Source organism: Sphaerodactylus townsendi, linkage group LG07 (genome assembly GCF_021028975.2).
Source record: "Sphaerodactylus townsendi isolate TG3544 linkage group LG07, MPM_Stown_v2.3, whole genome shotgun sequence".
NCBI lineage: Eukaryota > Metazoa > Chordata > Lepidosauria > Squamata > Sphaerodactylidae > Sphaerodactylus > Sphaerodactylus townsendi.
In genome coordinates this window covers 118,228,977-118,247,116 of record NC_059431.1, presented here as the reverse complement: position 1 = coordinate 118,247,116, position 18,140 = coordinate 118,228,977, and the positions used below count along the sequence as shown (strand labels likewise).

The 18,140-nt window shown below is 80.8% G+C and overlaps 1 protein-coding gene across 1 annotated transcript in view; it reads left to right on the top strand.

Moving 5' to 3' along the window:
- The window catches only part of PIK3AP1 (phosphoinositide-3-kinase adaptor protein 1), a 68,244-nt gene that overhangs the window by 28,268 nt on the left and 21,836 nt on the right, over positions 1 to 18,140 (top strand). The window contains exon 5 of the mRNA XM_048504453.1: positions 2,759 to 2,901. Within this exon, the coding sequence (XP_048360410.1) occupies positions 2,759 to 2,901 (143 nt within the window). The remainder of the gene's footprint in view (positions 1 to 2,758; positions 2,902 to 18,140) is intronic.

Here is an 18,140-nt window from a genome sequence, read left to right as displayed (position 1 = left end):
TAGACGATAGGACTTGCTATAATGAGTTTAAATTATGGACAGAAAGATACCAGCTGGAAATTAGGAACTTTTTTTTACAGTAAGAGTTTTTTACAGCAACAGAGAAATTATTAACGCCCCACCCCCGGAATGCCCGGCCATGCCCCCGTCATGCCTCACCCAGCCCCGTTGGCGCTACCCCACAGTTTGAATCCCACCACCATGGGAACCTGTTACTAAAATTTTTGGATCCCACCACTTTGTCTGTGGCTGAAAATGGTCTCCAGCCCTGTGCCTCCTTGCAGAGGTGAATTGGCCTTGGCTGATCTGTAACCAGAAGCCTCTGCCCTCCCGTCATCTATATGTAGAAAGCTAAAATTAAGTCCACAGTAGCCCACAATAGATGGCTGTTCAGATAGGTAGAGTTGAAGCCGTGCTTCCTGTTTTGTTTTGTCTGCTTGTGTAATGTGTGAATCGGGGACTTTGCTGGTCCTCCGCCTTCTGAAGCGGGGAGAGCGGCCATTACCGGAAGCAGAAGTTGACTTGTGTTTCCTGCTGCCTTCGCTTTCAACAGAATGTGAGAAACCGCTGTTCATTTTCACTTTGTGGAATTTTTAAAGTAACGCAGGGGAACTTCTGCTGTATTCAGATTGAAAGCTTATGTCGCATCAGGGCAAATGCTTCACATTGAAGTAGCTGTGCTAAATTGCGTTCACTTGACAATCTGAAAGACACGTCTTGTTTGTCACTTCCCTAAAGACAAAATAAACACAAACAGGTGTGCGGCGTGCAACTGATAACTCAGGAAATAGCGCAGCACACCGGCTGGCTGGTAGTGAAAACATCAACAATTATAGTCAAATAAATAATCTACTATAGCTGTGGTGGCGAACCTTTGGCACTCCAGATGTTATGGACTACAATTCCAATCAGCCCCTGCCAGCATAGCCAATTGGGCATGCTGGCAGGGGCTGATGGGAATTGTAGTCCATAGCATCTGGGCTGCCAAAGGTTCGCCACCACTGCACTATAGTCTCAAAACTCAGATGTATCTTATTGACATAAGTTCTTAAACTGTTAGTACAATTTTACATAGCAATGTGCTGAAATGGATCACAAATCCTAAACACAAAGAGGTATGGTGCATAAGAAGCTAAATTCCTTATTCAGTGCTATATATCTAAACAGTAGAAAGCAAACCGCAAAAGTCCATAACAGAGTGCAGTGCCAGCAAGATATTGCGGTTTGCTTTCTACTGTTTAGATATATAGCACTGAATTTTGTGAAGAAGTGTTTCCTTTTATTAGTCCCAATTCTTCTTTTATTAGTCCTAATTTCAACCTGAGACTCTGGAAAGCTGCTGCCCATTTTTGAGCTGACGATTCTGACCTTGATTACACCAAGGATTTGTTTCAGGTGTGTTCACTTGCATTCAGCTTGAAACGAAGGGCTGTATGAAAGGACTCCACGTGTGCTGCCGGCAGACAGGGCGTGGTCAGTCCCAGCCTCGCAGGGCAACACGGGTGGCGAGCACAAGCATGGGCAGGTCACAGTCCAATGGGTCAAGGCCAGGTCAGGCAAGGTGTAGTCAGGTCACAGTCTAGGTCGCAGCAGGCAAGGTGCAGTCAGATCACAGTCCAGTAGGTCAGGACAGGTGTGGGCAGACAGCCCCAGGTCCACAGCACGGGAATCCAAGCAGGCAGGCGGACTGGGAGCTACAGCAAGCACGGGAAGATCTAGCAGGAAGTGCACTCATTGTGCCCAGGCAGAGCAAGGTTTATATAGGAAGCTCTGGTTAATAAGGCTGCGATCCTGCAAAAGTTCAGTCCTCCTCAGATGCAGGCGCCTCTATCTCACAGAGCCTTCTACCATACCTGGCAGAGAAATGAGCACACTTCCTTTGGCTCTCTAGCTGCTGCAATGGGCTCCGCACAGCTGGCTCATCACAGGGCTTGGTGGAGGAGTGTGCAAGTTCTCTCAGCTGCGTGGCATCAGTGAGGAAGGGCTGGTAGCTGACTCTGCTGCCTGAATTTCCTCCTGAGCAGCCCGCTCCAGGGTCAGCTTCTGCTTCCTCGTGTCTGAGGGCCCAGTGTTAGCAGGTTCTGCATCTGAGTCCTCGGAGTCCAGGTAACTGCACACAGACTGGCCCATGACGCCATGGATCACATATCAGGACTGTGTGAAGTCGTTACGCAATAAAGAGACGAGACGCAGCGATATCAGGAAACCGGTGGAGAGAAGCCAGCGGCTAATCTAGCTGATCTGGCTCGTCTGCCAAGCTGGGGTCCCTGGCACCTTTATTAAGGGTTTGGGGAAGGCGGGAGAGCGGGAGAAAGTAGCGCAATTCATGACTCAGCGGAGGGCTGCGTACGTGCAGGGAGAAACGTTCCTGTCTGGGTCGAATCCACATTCAGGCATCTTGTGACCCGGGTGTCTGGGGGATCTCGTGATGCGCGTACGTGTGAGCCCAGGAGGGAACAGATGGCGCAGGCATTCCTGTGCACTTTCTGAGGCTCTACTGGGTTTGCTAACGCACCCCTACACTGTGTAATACTCCGTGAAAGAAATATTCGTCTTGTTGCAAAAGACAATCTTAACATAAGAATATTTGACCGAACCCAAGACTGTAAGCTATCCATTTGGTTCAGCCACACTGGGGTATAAATAAATATCACCTGACTTTATAGACATTTCCTCCATTTTCCTGCATTGCTTCTCCTAGCACAGTTTTCTTTCGGGGTCTTGCATGATGGGTCTGCATCTTTTCCCCCTTTCTCAGATTTGTCGCCTGGCACAGTGGGATTGCGATTGTATGCTGGGGATTTAATTGTAGCTGAAGCGGACGTGAGCTATTACTCTGACATGGAAGAAATCAGCAGCTTGCTGGCTTCCGCAGCAAATCCTGTGGAGTTCATGTGCCAGGTAAACTGTTCTGGTAGCTTCTGCTGTGGCGGAGGAGAGGGGGGGACGGCTGGATCCCTGAGCGAATTCTGAAAAACAGCTAATGGCGTATTAACAACATTGGCTACAAGGGTTGTGGCTGGTTGCTCTTTTGTACTTTCATGGCTATGTGGCAATAGAGGGCGTTTCCCCACTTGCCACGACCCCCCTATGCCGCGCGCTGCTCTCAGTGCGTGTCATTTCTGGCGCACACCCGGGCTTCCCCACGACCCCGCGCTCTGAGTGGGGTCATCAAAAGGCGCCGGGTCGGCTGCGTTGTCGCCGGCCCTGTAGTGGGGAGTGCCGGGGGACCACGTGCTACTTGCCTACAGTAGCGCGCACCTAATGGTAAGTGGGGAAACGCCCAGAAGTAACTGTTTTGGGGCTGATACCTCAGGTGGCTTTATGAAGTTTTATGCTGGATTCCGATGTAATTTTGTTTAATCCGCTGTTTTAAATGGGGTTTTAATGCGGTTGTTTGTTATTGTGTTGTTCACCGCCCAGAGCCCTTTGGGGGAGGGGCAGTATATAAAACTGATTGTTTATAAACAAACAAACATCTGTCAGATTCAGAAGGCAACTCTGCTGGGATCTGCACGAATACTACCCTGATGCATGACAACAGCCTAGGCCTCTGGGTGAGGCTCGAAGTGTAACGAAAGGCAAACAAGCAGCTAAAGAACTGGCAACCGTGATATTAAACAAAATCTAATAATAGTAATAATAATTTATGTATATCCTCTCCCCCCTCTTGCCAAAGCAGGGCTCAGGGAGATTTCCAACAAAATAAGACAATTTGCATTGACAACAATGACAAAACAAATTAAAAGACATAGAAAGGAAACCATCTGGAATCACTCCCAGGCTCAAGGCAGAGGAAGATAATGTTCGCTGAACTTTTGTCAAGAGCCAGTAGATAATTTGCCCACTCCGCTCTGGCCAGCCACAGTACCTCTCTGATGGATTCAGTTTCAGGCGACTCTGCTTAAGCCAACCCATCACATTTGGCCTCTGGGACAACATCCGGCCCACCATCCATCAACAGCTGGCTGTTTTTATAATTGCTGTTTTCTTTGTATGGTTTATTGTGTTTTTATAACAGTTTTTATTAATATTGTAAACCTCTTTGGGCTTTGGAGAGGGAAAACTGGCTAATAAAAGTGTTGAATGAAAGAAACCATACAGCTTAACTATGGTTGAGGGAGTAACAGTTCCATCTTTCTACCCTTATTGTGGTTGGTCTTTTCAGTGATTTGCTAACTTTACTATTTTTTTGTTATTGTTACTGTGTTTCCCCGAAAATAAGACAGTGTCTTATATTAATTTTTGCTCCCAAAGATGCGCTATGTCTTATTTTCAGGGGATGTCTTATTTTTCTGTCTTCTGTTCGTCGGGCATGCTTCCAAACAAAAACTTTGCTACGTCTTACTTTCGGGGGATGCCTTATATTTCGCACTTCAGCAAAACCTCTACTACGTCTTATTTTCCGGGGATGTCTTATATTCGGGGAAACAGGGTAATTCTGGTTAAGCTTTTTCCTTATGTTTCTTTTCTACTTTCCCTCTTTCCCTGGTTGTTTCCTGCTAGAGTTGAATTTTTTAAAGAGTGCTAGGAAATTTAAATGATAGTTTAAATTGTTGCTGATTTATATGTAATGTTTTAACCATGGTGTGACCCTGAGCTTGACTGTAGTTGTGAAAGGGCTGGCTAAATATCTCAGACATAAACAAACTGCCCCCTTGCAAGTGGGTCAGCTCAACAGCTCCCCACCCCGTGGGTTTTCTGTTGTGGCCGCCACCTGGGGAATGGCCTGACTGAGGAGGTCAGGAAGCTCCCCATACTTTTGTCATTCCACAGAAGGTATAAAATGAAATGGGGGGGAGCATTTTTATGAAGGGAAACAAATCTGTAGTACAATTGGAACTGTCCAGGAGAGGGAGGAGGACTGTAGTTCAAGACACAGTTTATTCTATACATTGCTTGTGTTTCCCGCATTGTTTTGTAACTGCTTTTTTATGTCATGCCTTATACCACAGGTGTCAAGCCCGTGGTCCTCCAGATGTTATGGACTACAGTTCCCATCATCCCCAGCCAGCATCTGGGGGGTGGGGGGGGGGGGGGGTGGGGGGGGGGGGGGGTGGGGGGGGGGGGGGGTGGGGGGGGGGGGGGGTGGGGGGGGGGGGGGGTGGGGGGGGGGGGGGGTGGGGGGGGGGGGGGGTGGGGGGGGGGGGGGGTGGGGGGGGGGGGGGGTGGGGGGGGGGGGGGGTGGGGGGGGGGGGGGGTGGGGGGGGGGGGGGGTGGGGGGGGGGGGGGGTGGGGGGGGGGGGGGGTGGGGGGGGGGGGGGGTGGGGGGGGGGGGGGGTGGGGGGGGGGGGGGGTGGGGGGGGGGGGGGGTGGGGGGGGGGGGGGGTGGGGGGGGGGGGGGGTGGGGGGGGGGGGGGGTGGGGGGGGGGGGGGGTGGGGGGGGGGGGGGGTGGGGGGGGGGGGGGGTGGGGGGGGGGGGGGGTGGGGGGGGGGGGGGGTGGGGGGGGGGGGGGGTGGGGGGGGGGGGGGGTGGGGGGGGGGGGGGGTGGGGGGGGGGGGGGGTGGGGGGGGGGGGGGGTGGGGGGGGGGGGGGGTGGGGGGGGGGGGGGGTGGGGGGGGGGGGGGGTGGGGGGGGGGGGGGGTGGGGGGGGGGGGGGGTGGGGGGGGGGGGGGGTGGGGGGGGGGGGGGGTGGGGGGGGGGGGGGGTGGGGGGGGGGGGGGGTGGGGGGGGGGGGGGGTGGGGGGGGGGGGGGGTGGGGGGGGGGGGGGGTGGGGGGGGGGGGGGGTGGGGGGGGGGGGGGGTGGGGGGGGGGGGGGGTGGGGGGGGGGGGGGGTGGGGGGGGGGGGGGGTGGGGGGGGGGGGGGGTGGGGGGGGGGGGGGGTGGGGGGGGGGGGGGGTGGGGGGGGGGGGGGGTGGGGGGGGGGGGGGGTGGGGGGGGGGGGGGGTGGGGGGGGGGGGGGGTGGGGGGGGGGGGGGGTGGGGGGGGGGGGGGGTGGGGGGGGGGGGGGGTGGGGGGGGGGGGGGGTGGGGGGGGGGGGGGGTGGGGGGGGGGGGGGGTGGGGGGGGGGGGGGGTGGGGGGGGGGGGGGGTGGGGGGGGGGGGGGGTGGGGGGGGGGGGGGGTGGGGGGGGGGGGGGGTGGGGGGGGGGGGGGGTGGGGGGGGGGGGGGGTGGGGGGGGGGGGGGGTGGGGGGGGGGGGGGGTGGGGGGGGGGGGGGGTGGGGGGGGGGGGGGGTGGGGGGGGGGGGGGGTGGGGGGGGGGGGGGGTGGGGGGGGGGGGGGGTGGGGGGGGGGGGGGGTGGGGGGGGGGGGGGGTGGGGGGGGGGGGGGGTGGGGGGGGGGGGGGGTGGGGGGGGGGGGGGGTGGGGGGGGGGGGGGGTGGGGGGGGGGGGGGGTGGGGGGGGGGGGGGGTGGGGGGGGGGGGGGGTGGGGGGGGGGGGGGGTGGGGGGGGGGGGGGGTGGGGGGGGGGGGGGGTGGGGGGGGGGGGGGGTGGGGGGGGGGGGGGGTGGGGGGGGGGGGGGGTGGGGGGGGGGGGGGGTGGGGGGGGGGGGGGGTGGGGGGGGGGGGGGGTGGGGGGGGGGGGGGGTGGGGGGGGGGGGGGGTGGGGGGGGGGGGGGGTGGGGGGGGGGGGGGGTGGGGGGGGGGGGGGGTGGGGGGGGGGGGGGGTGGGGGGGGGGGGGGGTGGGGGGGGGGGGGGGTGGGGGGGGGGGGGGGTGGGGGGGGGGGGGGGTGGGGGGGGGGGGGGGTGGGGGGGGGGGGGGGTGGGGGGGGGGGGGGGTGGGGGGGGGGGGGGGTGGGGGGGGGGGGGGGTGGGGGGGGGGGGGGGTGGGGGGGGGGGGGGGTGGGGGGGGGGGGGGGTGGGGGGGGGGGGGGGTGGGGGGGGGGGGGGGTGGGGGGGGGGGGGGGTGGGGGGGGGGGGGGGTGGGGGGGGGGGGGGGTGGGGGGGGGGGGGGGTGGGGGGGGGGGGGGGTGGGGGGGGGGGGGGGTGGGGGGGGGGGGGGGTGGGGGGGGGGGGGGGTGGGGGGGGGGGGGGGTGGGGGGGGGGGGGGGTGGGGGGGGGGGGGGGTGGGGGGGGGGGGGGGTGGGGGGGGGGGGGGGTGGGGGGGGGGGGGGGTGGGGGGGGGGGGGGGTGGGGGGGGGGGGGGGTGGGGGGGGGGGGGGGTGGGGGGGGGGGGGGGTGGGGGGGGGGGGGGGTGGGGGGGGGGGGGGGTGGGGGGGGGGGGGGGTGGGGGGGGGGGGGGGTGGGGGGGGGGGGGGGTGGGGGGGGGGGGGGGTGGGGGGGGGGGGGGGTGGGGGGGGGGGGGGGTGGGGGGGGGGGGGGGTGGGGGGGGGGGGGGGTGGGGGGGGGGGGGGGTGGGGGGGGGGGGGGGTGGGGGGGGGGGGGGGTGGGGGGGGGGGGGGGTGGGGGGGGGGGGGGGTGGGGGGGGGGGGGGGTGGGGGGGGGGGGGGGTGGGGGGGGGGGGGGGTGGGGGGGGGGGGGGGTGGGGGGGGGGGGGGGTGGGGGGGGGGGGGGGTGGGGGGGGGGGGGGGTGGGGGGGGGGGGGGGTGGGGGGGGGGGGGGGTGGGGGGGGGGGGGGGTGGGGGGGGGGGGGGGTGGGGGGGGGGGGGGGTGGGGGGGGGGGGGGGTGGGGGGGGGGGGGGGTGGGGGGGGGGGGGGGTGGGGGGGGGGGGGGGTGGGGGGGGGGGGGGGTGGGGGGGGGGGGGGGTGGGGGGGGGGGGGGGTGGGGGGGGGGGGGGGTGGGGGGGGGGGGGGGTGGGGGGGGGGGGGGGTGGGGGGGGGGGGGGGTGGGGGGGGGGGGGGGTGGGGGGGGGGGGGGGTGGGGGGGGGGGGGGGTGGGGGGGGGGGGGGGTGGGGGGGGGGGGGGGTGGGGGGGGGGGGGGGTGGGGGGGGGGGGGGGTGGGGGGGGGGGGGGGTGGGGGGGGGGGGGGGTGGGGGGGGGGGGGGGTGGGGGGGGGGGGGGGTGGGGGGGGGGGGGGGTGGGGGGGGGGGGGGGTGGGGGGGGGGGGGGGTGGGGGGGGGGGGGGGTGGGGGGGGGGGGGGGTGGGGGGGGGGGGGGGTGGGGGGGGGGGGGGGTGGGGGGGGGGGGGGGTGGGGGGGGGGGGGGGTGGGGGGGGGGGGGGGTGGGGGGGGGGGGGGGTGGGGGGGGGGGGGGGTGGGGGGGGGGGGGGGTGGGGGGGGGGGGGGGTGGGGGGGGGGGGGGGTGGGGGGGGGGGGGGGTGGGGGGGGGGGGGGGTGGGGGGGGGGGGGGGTGGGGGGGGGGGGGGGTGGGGGGGGGGGGGGGTGGGGGGGGGGGGGGGTGGGGGGGGGGGGGGGTGGGGGGGGGGGGGGGTGGGGGGGGGGGGGGGTGGGGGGGGGGGGGGGTGGGGGGGGGGGGGGGTGGGGGGGGGGGGGGGTGGGGGGGGGGGGGGGTGGGGGGGGGGGGGGGTGGGGGGGGGGGGGGGTGGGGGGGGGGGGGGGTGGGGGGGGGGGGGGGTGGGGGGGGGGGGGGGTGGGGGGGGGGGGGGGTGGGGGGGGGGGGGGGTGGGGGGGGGGGGGGGTGGGGGGGGGGGGGGGTGGGGGGGGGGGGGGGTGGGGGGGGGGGGGGGTGGGGGGGGGGGGGGGTGGGGGGGGGGGGGGGTGGGGGGGGGGGGGGGTGGGGGGGGGGGGGGGTGGGGGGGGGGGGGGGTGGGGGGGGGGGGGGGTGGGGGGGGGGGGGGGTGGGGGGGGGGGGGGGTGGGGGGGGGGGGGGGTGGGGGGGGGGGGGGGTGGGGGGGGGGGGGGGTGGGGGGGGGGGGGGGTGGGGGGGGGGGGGGGTGGGGGGGGGGGGGGGTGGGGGGGGGGGGGGGTGGGGGGGGGGGGGGGTGGGGGGGGGGGGGGGTGGGGGGGGGGGGGGGTGGGGGGGGGGGGGGGTGGGGGGGGGGGGGGGTGGGGGGGGGGGGGGGTGGGGGGGGGGGGGGGTGGGGGGGGGGGGGGGTGGGGGGGGGGGGGGGTGGGGGGGGGGGGGGGTGGGGGGGGGGGGGGGTGGGGGGGGGGGGGGGTGGGGGGGGGGGGGGGTGGGGGGGGGGGGGGGTGGGGGGGGGGGGGGGTGGGGGGGGGGGGGGGTGGGGGGGGGGGGGGGTGGGGGGGGGGGGGGGTGGGGGGGGGGGGGGGTGGGGGGGGGGGGGGGTGGGGGGGGGGGGGGGTGGGGGGGGGGGGGGGTGGGGGGGGGGGGGGGTGGGGGGGGGGGGGGGTGGGGGGGGGGGGGGGTGGGGGGGGGGGGGGGTGGGGGGGGGGGGGGGTGGGGGGGGGGGGGGGTGGGGGGGGGGGGGGGTGGGGGGGGGGGGGGGTGGGGGGGGGGGGGGGTGGGGGGGGGGGGGGGTGGGGGGGGGGGGGGGTGGGGGGGGGGGGGGGTGGGGGGGGGGGGGGGTGGGGGGGGGGGGGGGTGGGGGGGGGGGGGGGTGGGGGGGGGGGGGGGTGGGGGGGGGGGGGGGTGGGGGGGGGGGGGGGTGGGGGGGGGGGGGGGTGGGGGGGGGGGGGGGTGGGGGGGGGGGGGGGTGGGGGGGGGGGGGGGTGGGGGGGGGGGGGGGTGGGGGGGGGGGGGGGTGGGGGGGGGGGGGGGTGGGGGGGGGGGGGGGTGGGGGGGGGGGGGGGTGGGGGGGGGGGGGGGTGGGGGGGGGGGGGGGTGGGGGGGGGGGGGGGTGGGGGGGGGGGGGGGTGGGGGGGGGGGGGGGTGGGGGGGGGGGGGGGTGGGGGGGGGGGGGGGTGGGGGGGGGGGGGGGTGGGGGGGGGGGGGGGTGGGGGGGGGGGGGGGTGGGGGGGGGGGGGGGTGGGGGGGGGGGGGGGTGGGGGGGGGGGGGGGTGGGGGGGGGGGGGGGTGGGGGGGGGGGGGGGTGGGGGGGGGGGGGGGTGGGGGGGGGGGGGGGTGGGGGGGGGGGGGGGTGGGGGGGGGGGGGGGTGGGGGGGGGGGGGGGTGGGGGGGGGGGGGGGTGGGGGGGGGGGGGGGTGGGGGGGGGGGGGGGTGGGGGGGGGGGGGGGTGGGGGGGGGGGGGGGTGGGGGGGGGGGGGGGTGGGGGGGGGGGGGGGTGGGGGGGGGGGGGGGTGGGGGGGGGGGGGGGTGGGGGGGGGGGGGGGTGGGGGGGGGGGGGGGTGGGGGGGGGGGGGGGTGGGGGGGGGGGGGGGTGGGGGGGGGGGGGGGTGGGGGGGGGGGGGGGTGGGGGGGGGGGGGGGTGGGGGGGGGGGGGGGTGGGGGGGGGGGGGGGTGGGGGGGGGGGGGGGTGGGGGGGGGGGGGGGTGGGGGGGGGGGGGGGTGGGGGGGGGGGGGGGTGGGGGGGGGGGGGGGTGGGGGGGGGGGGGGGTGGGGGGGGGGGGGGGTGGGGGGGGGGGGGGGTGGGGGGGGGGGGGGGTGGGGGGGGGGGGGGGTGGGGGGGGGGGGGGGTGGGGGGGGGGGGGGGTGGGGGGGGGGGGGGGTGGGGGGGGGGGGGGGTGGGGGGGGGGGGGGGTGGGGGGGGGGGGGGGTGGGGGGGGGGGGGGGTGGGGGGGGGGGGGGGTGGGGGGGGGGGGGGGTGGGGGGGGGGGGGGGTGGGGGGGGGGGGGGGTGGGGGGGGGGGGGGGTGGGGGGGGGGGGGGGTGGGGGGGGGGGGGGGTGGGGGGGGGGGGGGGTGGGGGGGGGGGGGGGTGGGGGGGGGGGGGGGTGGGGGGGGGGGGGGGTGGGGGGGGGGGGGGGTGGGGGGGGGGGGGGGTGGGGGGGGGGGGGGGTGGGGGGGGGGGGGGGTGGGGGGGGGGGGGGGTGGGGGGGGGGGGGGGTGGGGGGGGGGGGGGGTGGGGGGGGGGGGGGGTGGGGGGGGGGGGGGGTGGGGGGGGGGGGGGGTGGGGGGGGGGGGGGGTGGGGGGGGGGGGGGGTGGGGGGGGGGGGGGGTGGGGGGGGGGGGGGGTGGGGGGGGGGGGGGGTGGGGGGGGGGGGGGGTGGGGGGGGGGGGGGGTGGGGGGGGGGGGGGGTGGGGGGGGGGGGGGGTGGGGGGGGGGGGGGGTGGGGGGGGGGGGGGGTGGGGGGGGGGGGGGGTGGGGGGGGGGGGGGGTGGGGGGGGGGGGGGGTGGGGGGGGGGGGGGGTGGGGGGGGGGGGGGGTGGGGGGGGGGGGGGGTGGGGGGGGGGGGGGGTGGGGGGGGGGGGGGGTGGGGGGGGGGGGGGGTGGGGGGGGGGGGGGGTGGGGGGGGGGGGGGGTGGGGGGGGGGGGGGGTGGGGGGGGGGGGGGGTGGGGGGGGGGGGGGGTGGGGGGGGGGGGGGGTGGGGGGGGGGGGGGGTGGGGGGGGGGGGGGGTGGGGGGGGGGGGGGGTGGGGGGGGGGGGGGGTGGGGGGGGGGGGGGGTGGGGGGGGGGGGGGGTGGGGGGGGGGGGGGGTGGGGGGGGGGGGGGGTGGGGGGGGGGGGGGGTGGGGGGGGGGGGGGGTGGGGGGGGGGGGGGGTGGGGGGGGGGGGGGGTGGGGGGGGGGGGGGGTGGGGGGGGGGGGGGGTGGGGGGGGGGGGGGGTGGGGGGGGGGGGGGGTGGGGGGGGGGGGGGGTGGGGGGGGGGGGGGGTGGGGGGGGGGGGGGGTGGGGGGGGGGGGGGGTGGGGGGGGGGGGGGGTGGGGGGGGGGGGGGGTGGGGGGGGGGGGGGGTGGGGGGGGGGGGGGGTGGGGGGGGGGGGGGGTGGGGGGGGGGGGGGGTGGGGGGGGGGGGGGGTGGGGGGGGGGGGGGGTGGGGGGGGGGGGGGGTGGGGGGGGGGGGGGGTGGGGGGGGGGGGGGGTGGGGGGGGGGGGGGGTGGGGGGGGGGGGGGGTGGGGGGGGGGGGGGGTGGGGGGGGGGGGGGGTGGGGGGGGGGGGGGGTGGGGGGGGGGGGGGGTGGGGGGGGGGGGGGGTGGGGGGGGGGGGGGGTGGGGGGGGGGGGGGGTGGGGGGGGGGGGGGGTGGGGGGGGGGGGGGGTGGGGGGGGGGGGGGGTGGGGGGGGGGGGGGGTGGGGGGGGGGGGGGGTGGGGGGGGGGGGGGGTGGGGGGGGGGGGGGGTGGGGGGGGGGGGGGGTGGGGGGGGGGGGGGGTGGGGGGGGGGGGGGGTGGGGGGGGGGGGGGGTGGGGGGGGGGGGGGGTGGGGGGGGGGGGGGGTGGGGGGGGGGGGGGGTGGGGGGGGGGGGGGGTGGGGGGGGGGGGGGGTGGGGGGGGGGGGGGGTGGGGGGGGGGGGGGGTGGGGGGGGGGGGGGGTGGGGGGGGGGGGGGGTGGGGGGGGGGGGGGGTGGGGGGGGGGGGGGGTGGGGGGGGGGGGGGGTGGGGGGGGGGGGGGGTGGGGGGGGGGGGGGGTGGGGGGGGGGGGGGGTGGGGGGGGGGGGGGGTGGGGGGGGGGGGGGGTGGGGGGGGGGGGGGGTGGGGGGGGGGGGGGGTGGGGGGGGGGGGGGGTGGGGGGGGGGGGGGGTGGGGGGGGGGGGGGGTGGGGGGGGGGGGGGGTGGGGGGGGGGGGGGGTGGGGGGGGGGGGGGGTGGGGGGGGGGGGGGGTGGGGGGGGGGGGGGGTGGGGGGGGGGGGGGGTGGGGGGGGGGGGGGGTGGGGGGGGGGGGGGGTGGGGGGGGGGGGGGGTGGGGGGGGGGGGGGGTGGGGGGGGGGGGGGGTGGGGGGGGGGGGGGGTGGGGGGGGGGGGGGGTGGGGGGGGGGGGGGGTGGGGGGGGGGGGGGGTGGGGGGGGGGGGGGGTGGGGGGGGGGGGGGGTGGGGGGGGGGGGGGGTGGGGGGGGGGGGGGGTGGGGGGGGGGGGGGGTGGGGGGGGGGGGGGGTGGGGGGGGGGGGGGGTGGGGGGGGGGGGGGGTGGGGGGGGGGGGGGGTGGGGGGGGGGGGGGGTGGGGGGGGGGGGGGGTGGGGGGGGGGGGGGGTGGGGGGGGGGGGGGGTGGGGGGGGGGGGGGGTGGGGGGGGGGGGGGGTGGGGGGGGGGGGGGGTGGGGGGGGGGGGGGGTGGGGGGGGGGGGGGGTGGGGGGGGGGGGGGGTGGGGGGGGGGGGGGGTGGGGGGGGGGGGGGGTGGGGGGGGGGGGGGGTGGGGGGGGGGGGGGGTGGGGGGGGGGGGGGGTGGGGGGGGGGGGGGGTGGGGGGGGGGGGGGGTGGGGGGGGGGGGGGGTGGGGGGGGGGGGGGGTGGGGGGGGGGGGGGGTGGGGGGGGGGGGGGGTGGGGGGGGGGGGGGGTGGGGGGGGGGGGGGGTGGGGGGGGGGGGGGGTGGGGGGGGGGGGGGGTGGGGGGGGGGGGGGGTGGGGGGGGGGGGGGGTGGGGGGGGGGGGGGGTGGGGGGGGGGGGGGGTGGGGGGGGGGGGGGGTGGGGGGGGGGGGGGGTGGGGGGGGGGGGGGGTGGGGGGGGGGGGGGGTGGGGGGGGGGGGGGGTGGGGGGGGGGGGGGGTGGGGGGGGGGGGGGGTGGGGGGGGGGGGGGGTGGGGGGGGGGGGGGGTGGGGGGGGGGGGGGGTGGGGGGGGGGGGGGGTGGGGGGGGGGGGGGGTGGGGGGGGGGGGGGGTGGGGGGGGGGGGGGGTGGGGGGGGGGGGGGGTGGGGGGGGGGGGGGGTGGGGGGGGGGGGGGGTGGGGGGGGGGGGGGGTGGGGGGGGGGGGGGGTGGGGGGGGGGGGGGGTGGGGGGGGGGGGGGGTGGGGGGGGGGGGGGGTGGGGGGGGGGGGGGGTGGGGGGGGGGGGGGGTGGGGGGGGGGGGGGGTGGGGGGGGGGGGGGGTGGGGGGGGGGGGGGGTGGGGGGGGGGGGGGGTGGGGGGGGGGGGGGGTGGGGGGGGGGGGGGGTGGGGGGGGGGGGGGGTGGGGGGGGGGGGGGGTGGGGGGGGGGGGGGGTGGGGGGGGGGGGGGGTGGGGGGGGGGGGGGGTGGGGGGGGGGGGGGGTGGGGGGGGGGGGGGGTGGGGGGGGGGGGGGGTGGGGGGGGGGGGGGGTGGGGGGGGGGGGGGGTGGGGGGGGGGGGGGGTGGGGGGGGGGGGGGGTGGGGGGGGGGGGGGGTGGGGGGGGGGGGGGGTGGGGGGGGGGGGGGGTGGGGGGGGGGGGGGGTGGGGGGGGGGGGGGGTGGGGGGGGGGGGGGGTGGGGGGGGGGGGGGGTGGGGGGGGGGGGGGGTGGGGGGGGGGGGGGGTGGGGGGGGGGGGGGGTGGGGGGGGGGGGGGGTGGGGGGGGGGGGGGGTGGGGGGGGGGGGGGGTGGGGGGGGGGGGGGGTGGGGGGGGGGGGGGGTGGGGGGGGGGGGGGGTGGGGGGGGGGGGGGGTGGGGGGGGGGGGGGGTGGGGGGGGGGGGGGGTGGGGGGGGGGGGGGGTGGGGGGGGGGGGGGGTGGGGGGGGGGGGGGGTGGGGGGGGGGGGGGGTGGGGGGGGGGGGGGGTGGGGGGGGGGGGGGGTGGGGGGGGGGGGGGGTGGGGGGGGGGGGGGGTGGGGGGGGGGGGGGGTGGGGGGGGGGGGGGGTGGGGGGGGGGGGGGGTGGGGGGGGGGGGGGGTGGGGGGGGGGGGGGGTGGGGGGGGGGGGGGGTGGGGGGGGGGGGGGGTGGGGGGGGGGGGGGGTGGGGGGGGGGGGGGGTGGGGGGGGGGGGGGGTGGGGGGGGGGGGGGGTGGGGGGGGGGGGGGGTGGGGGGGGGGGGGGGTGGGGGGGGGGGGGGGTGGGGGGGGGGGGGGGTGGGGGGGGGGGGGGGTGGGGGGGGGGGGGGGTGGGGGGGGGGGGGGGTGGGGGGGGGGGGGGGTGGGGGGGGGGGGGGGTGGGGGGGGGGGGGGGTGGGGGGGGGGGGGGGTGGGGGGGGGGGGGGGTGGGGGGGGGGGGGGGTGGGGGGGGGGGGGGGTGGGGGGGGGGGGGGGTGGGGGGGGGGGGGGGTGGGGGGGGGGGGGGGTGGGGGGGGGGGGGGGTGGGGGGGGGGGGGGGTGGGGGGGGGGGGGGGTGGGGGGGGGGGGGGGTGGGGGGGGGGGGGGGTGGGGGGGGGGGGGGGTGGGGGGGGGGGGGGGTGGGGGGGGGGGGGGGTGGGGGGGGGGGGGGGTGGGGGGGGGGGGGGGTGGGGGGGGGGGGGGGTGGGGGGGGGGGGGGGTGGGGGGGGGGGGGGGTGGGGGGGGGGGGGGGTGGGGGGGGGGGGGGGTGGGGGGGGGGGGGGGTGGGGGGGGGGGGGGGTGGGGGGGGGGGGGGGTGGGGGGGGGGGGGGGTGGGGGGGGGGGGGGGTGGGGGGGGGGGGGGGTGGGGGGGGGGGGGGGTGGGGGGGGGGGGGGGTGGGGGGGGGGGGGGGTGGGGGGGGGGGGGGGTGGGGGGGGGGGGGGGTGGGGGGGGGGGGGGGTGGGGGGGGGGGGGGGTGGGGGGGGGGGGGGGTGGGGGGGGGGGGGGGTGGGGGGGGGGGGGGGTGGGGGGGGGGGGGGGTGGGGGGGGGGGGGGGTGGGGGGGGGGGGGGGTGGGGGGGGGGGGGGGTGGGGGGGGGGGGGGGTGGGGGGGGGGGGGGGTGGGGGGGGGGGGGGGTGGGGGGGGGGGGGGGTGGGGGGGGGGGGGGGTGGGGGGGGGGGGGGGTGGGGGGGGGGGGGGGTGGGGGGGGGGGGGGGTGGGGGGGGGGGGGGGTGGGGGGGGGGGGGGGTGGGGGGGGGGGGGGGTGGGGGGGGGGGGGGGTGGGGGGGGGGGGGGGTGGGGGGGGGGGGGGGTGGGGGGGGGGGGGGGTGGGGGGGGGGGGGGGTGGGGGGGGGGGGGGGTGGGGGGGGGGGGGGGTGGGGGGGGGGGGGGGTGGGGGGGGGGGGGGGTGGGGGGGGGGGGGGGTGGGGGGGGGGGGGGGTGGGGGGGGGGGGGGGTGGGGGGGGGGGGGGGTGGGGGGGGGGGGGGGTGGGGGGGGGGGGGGGTGGGGGGGGGGGGGGGTGGGGGGGGGGGGGGGTGGGGGGGGGGGGGGGTGGGGGGGGGGGGGGGTGGGGGGGGGGGGGGGTGGGGGGGGGGGGGGGTGGGGGGGGGGGGGGGTGGGGGGGGGGGGGGGTGGGGGGGGGGGGGGGTGGGGGGGGGGGGGGGTGGGGGGGGGGGGGGGTGGGGGGGGGGGGGGGTGGGGGGGGGGGGGGGTGGGGGGGGGGGGGGGTGGGGGGGGGGGGGGGTGGGGGGGGGGGGGGGTGGGGGGGGGGGGGGGTGGGGGGGGGGGGGGGTGGGGGGGGGGGGGGGTGGGGGGGGGGGGGGGTGGGGGGGGGGGGGGGTGGGGGGGGGGGGGGGTGGGGGGGGGGGGGGGTGGGGGGGGGGGGGGGTGGGGGGGGGGGGGGGTGGGGGGGGGGGGGGGTGGGGGGGGGGGGGGGTGGGGGGGGGGGGGGGTGGGGGGGGGGGGGGGTGGGGGGGGGGGGGGGTGGGGGGGGGGGGGGGTGGGGGGGGGGGGGGGTGGGGGGGGGGGGGGGTGGGGGGGGGGGGGGGTGGGGGGGGGGGGGGGTGGGGGGGGGGGGGGGTGGGGGGGGGGGGGGGTGGGGGGGGGGGGGGGTGGGGGGGGGGGGGGGTGGGGGGGGGGGGGGGTGGGGGGGGGGGGGGGTGGGGGGGGGGGGGGGTGGGGGGGGGGGGGGGTGGGGGGGGGGGGGGGTGGGGGGGGGGGGGGGTGGGGGGGGGGGGGGGTGGGGGGGGGGGGGGGTGGGGGGGGGGGGGGGTGGGGGGGGGGGGGGGTGGGGGGGGGGGGGGGTGGGGGGGGGGGGGGGTGGGGGGGGGGGGGGGTGGGGGGGGGGGGGGGTGGGGGGGGGGGGGGGTGGGGGGGGGGGGGGGTGGGGGGGGGGGGGGGTGGGGGGGGGGGGGGGTGGGGGGGGGGGGGGGTGGGGGGGGGGGGGGGTGGGGGGGGGGGGGGGTGGGGGGGGGGGGGGGTGGGGGGGGGGGGGGGTGGGGGGGGGGGGGGGTGGGGGGGGGGGGGGGTGGGGGGGGGGGGGGGTGGGGGGGGGGGGGGGTGGGGGGGGGGGGGGGTGGGGGGGGGGGGGGGTGGGGGGGGGGGGGGGTGGGGGGGGGGGGGGGTGGGGGGGGGGGGGGGTGGGGGGGGGGGGGGGTGGGGGGGGGGGGGGGTGGGGGGGGGGGGGGGTGGGGGGGGGGGGGGGTGGGGGGGGGGGGGGGTGGGGGGGGGGGGGGGTGGGGGGGGGGGGGGGTGGGGGGGGGGGGGGGTGGGGGGGGGGGGGGGTGGGGGGGGGGGGGGGTGGGGGGGGGGGGGGGTGGGGGGGGGGGGGGGTGGGGGGGGGGGGGGGTGGGGGGGGGGGGGGGTGGGGGGGGGGGGGGGTGGGGGGGGGGGGGGGTGGGGGGGGGGGGGGGTGGGGGGGGGGGGGGGTGGGGGGGGGGGGGGGTGGGGGGGGGGGGGGGTGGGGGGGGGGGGGGGTGGGGGGGGGGGGGGGTGGGGGGGGGGGGGGGTGGGGGGGGGGGGGGGTGGGGGGGGGGGGGGGTGGGGGGGGGGGGGGGTGGGGGGGGGGGGGGGTGGGGGGGGGGGGGGGTGGGGGGGGGGGGGGGTGGGGGGGGGGGGGGGTGGGGGGGGGGGGGGGTGGGGGGGGGGGGGGGTGGGGGGGGGGGGGGGTGGGGGGGGGGGGGGGTGGGGGGGGGGGGGGGTGGGGGGGGGGGGGGGTGGGGGGGGGGGGGGGTGGGGGGGGGGGGGGGTGGGGGGGGGGGGGGGTGGGGGGGGGGGGGGGTGGGGGGGGGGGGGGGTGGGGGGGGGGGGGGGTGGGGGGGGGGGGGGGTGGGGGGGGGGGGGGGTGGGGGGGGGGGGGGGTGGGGGGGGGGGGGGGTGGGGGGGGGGGGGGGTGGGGGGGGGGGGGGGTGGGGGGGGGGGGGGGTGGGGGGGGGGGGGGGTGGGGGGGGGGGGGGGTGGGGGGGGGGGGGGGTGGGGGGGGGGGGGGGTGGGGGGGGGGGGGGGTGGGGGGGGGGGGGGGTGGGGGGGGGGGGGGGTGGGGGGGGGGGGGGGTGGGGGGGGGGGGGGGTGGGGGGGGGGGGGGGTGGGGGGGGGGGGGGGTGGGGGGGGGGGGGGGTGGGGGGGGGGGGGGGTGGGGGGGGGGGGGGGTGGGGGGGGGGGGGGGTGGGGGGGGGGGGGGGTGGGGGGGGGGGGGGGTGGGGGGGGGGGGGGGTGGGGGGGGGGGGGGGTGGGGGGGGGGGGGGGTGGGGGGGGGGGGGGGTGGGGGGGGGGGGGGGTGGGGGGGGGGGGGGGTGGGGGGGGGGGGGGGTGGGGGGGGGGGGGGGTGGGGGGGGGGGGGGGTGGGGGGGGGGGGGGGTGGGGGGGGGGGGGGGTGGGGGGGGGGGGGGGTGGGGGGGGGGGGGGGTGGGGGGGGGG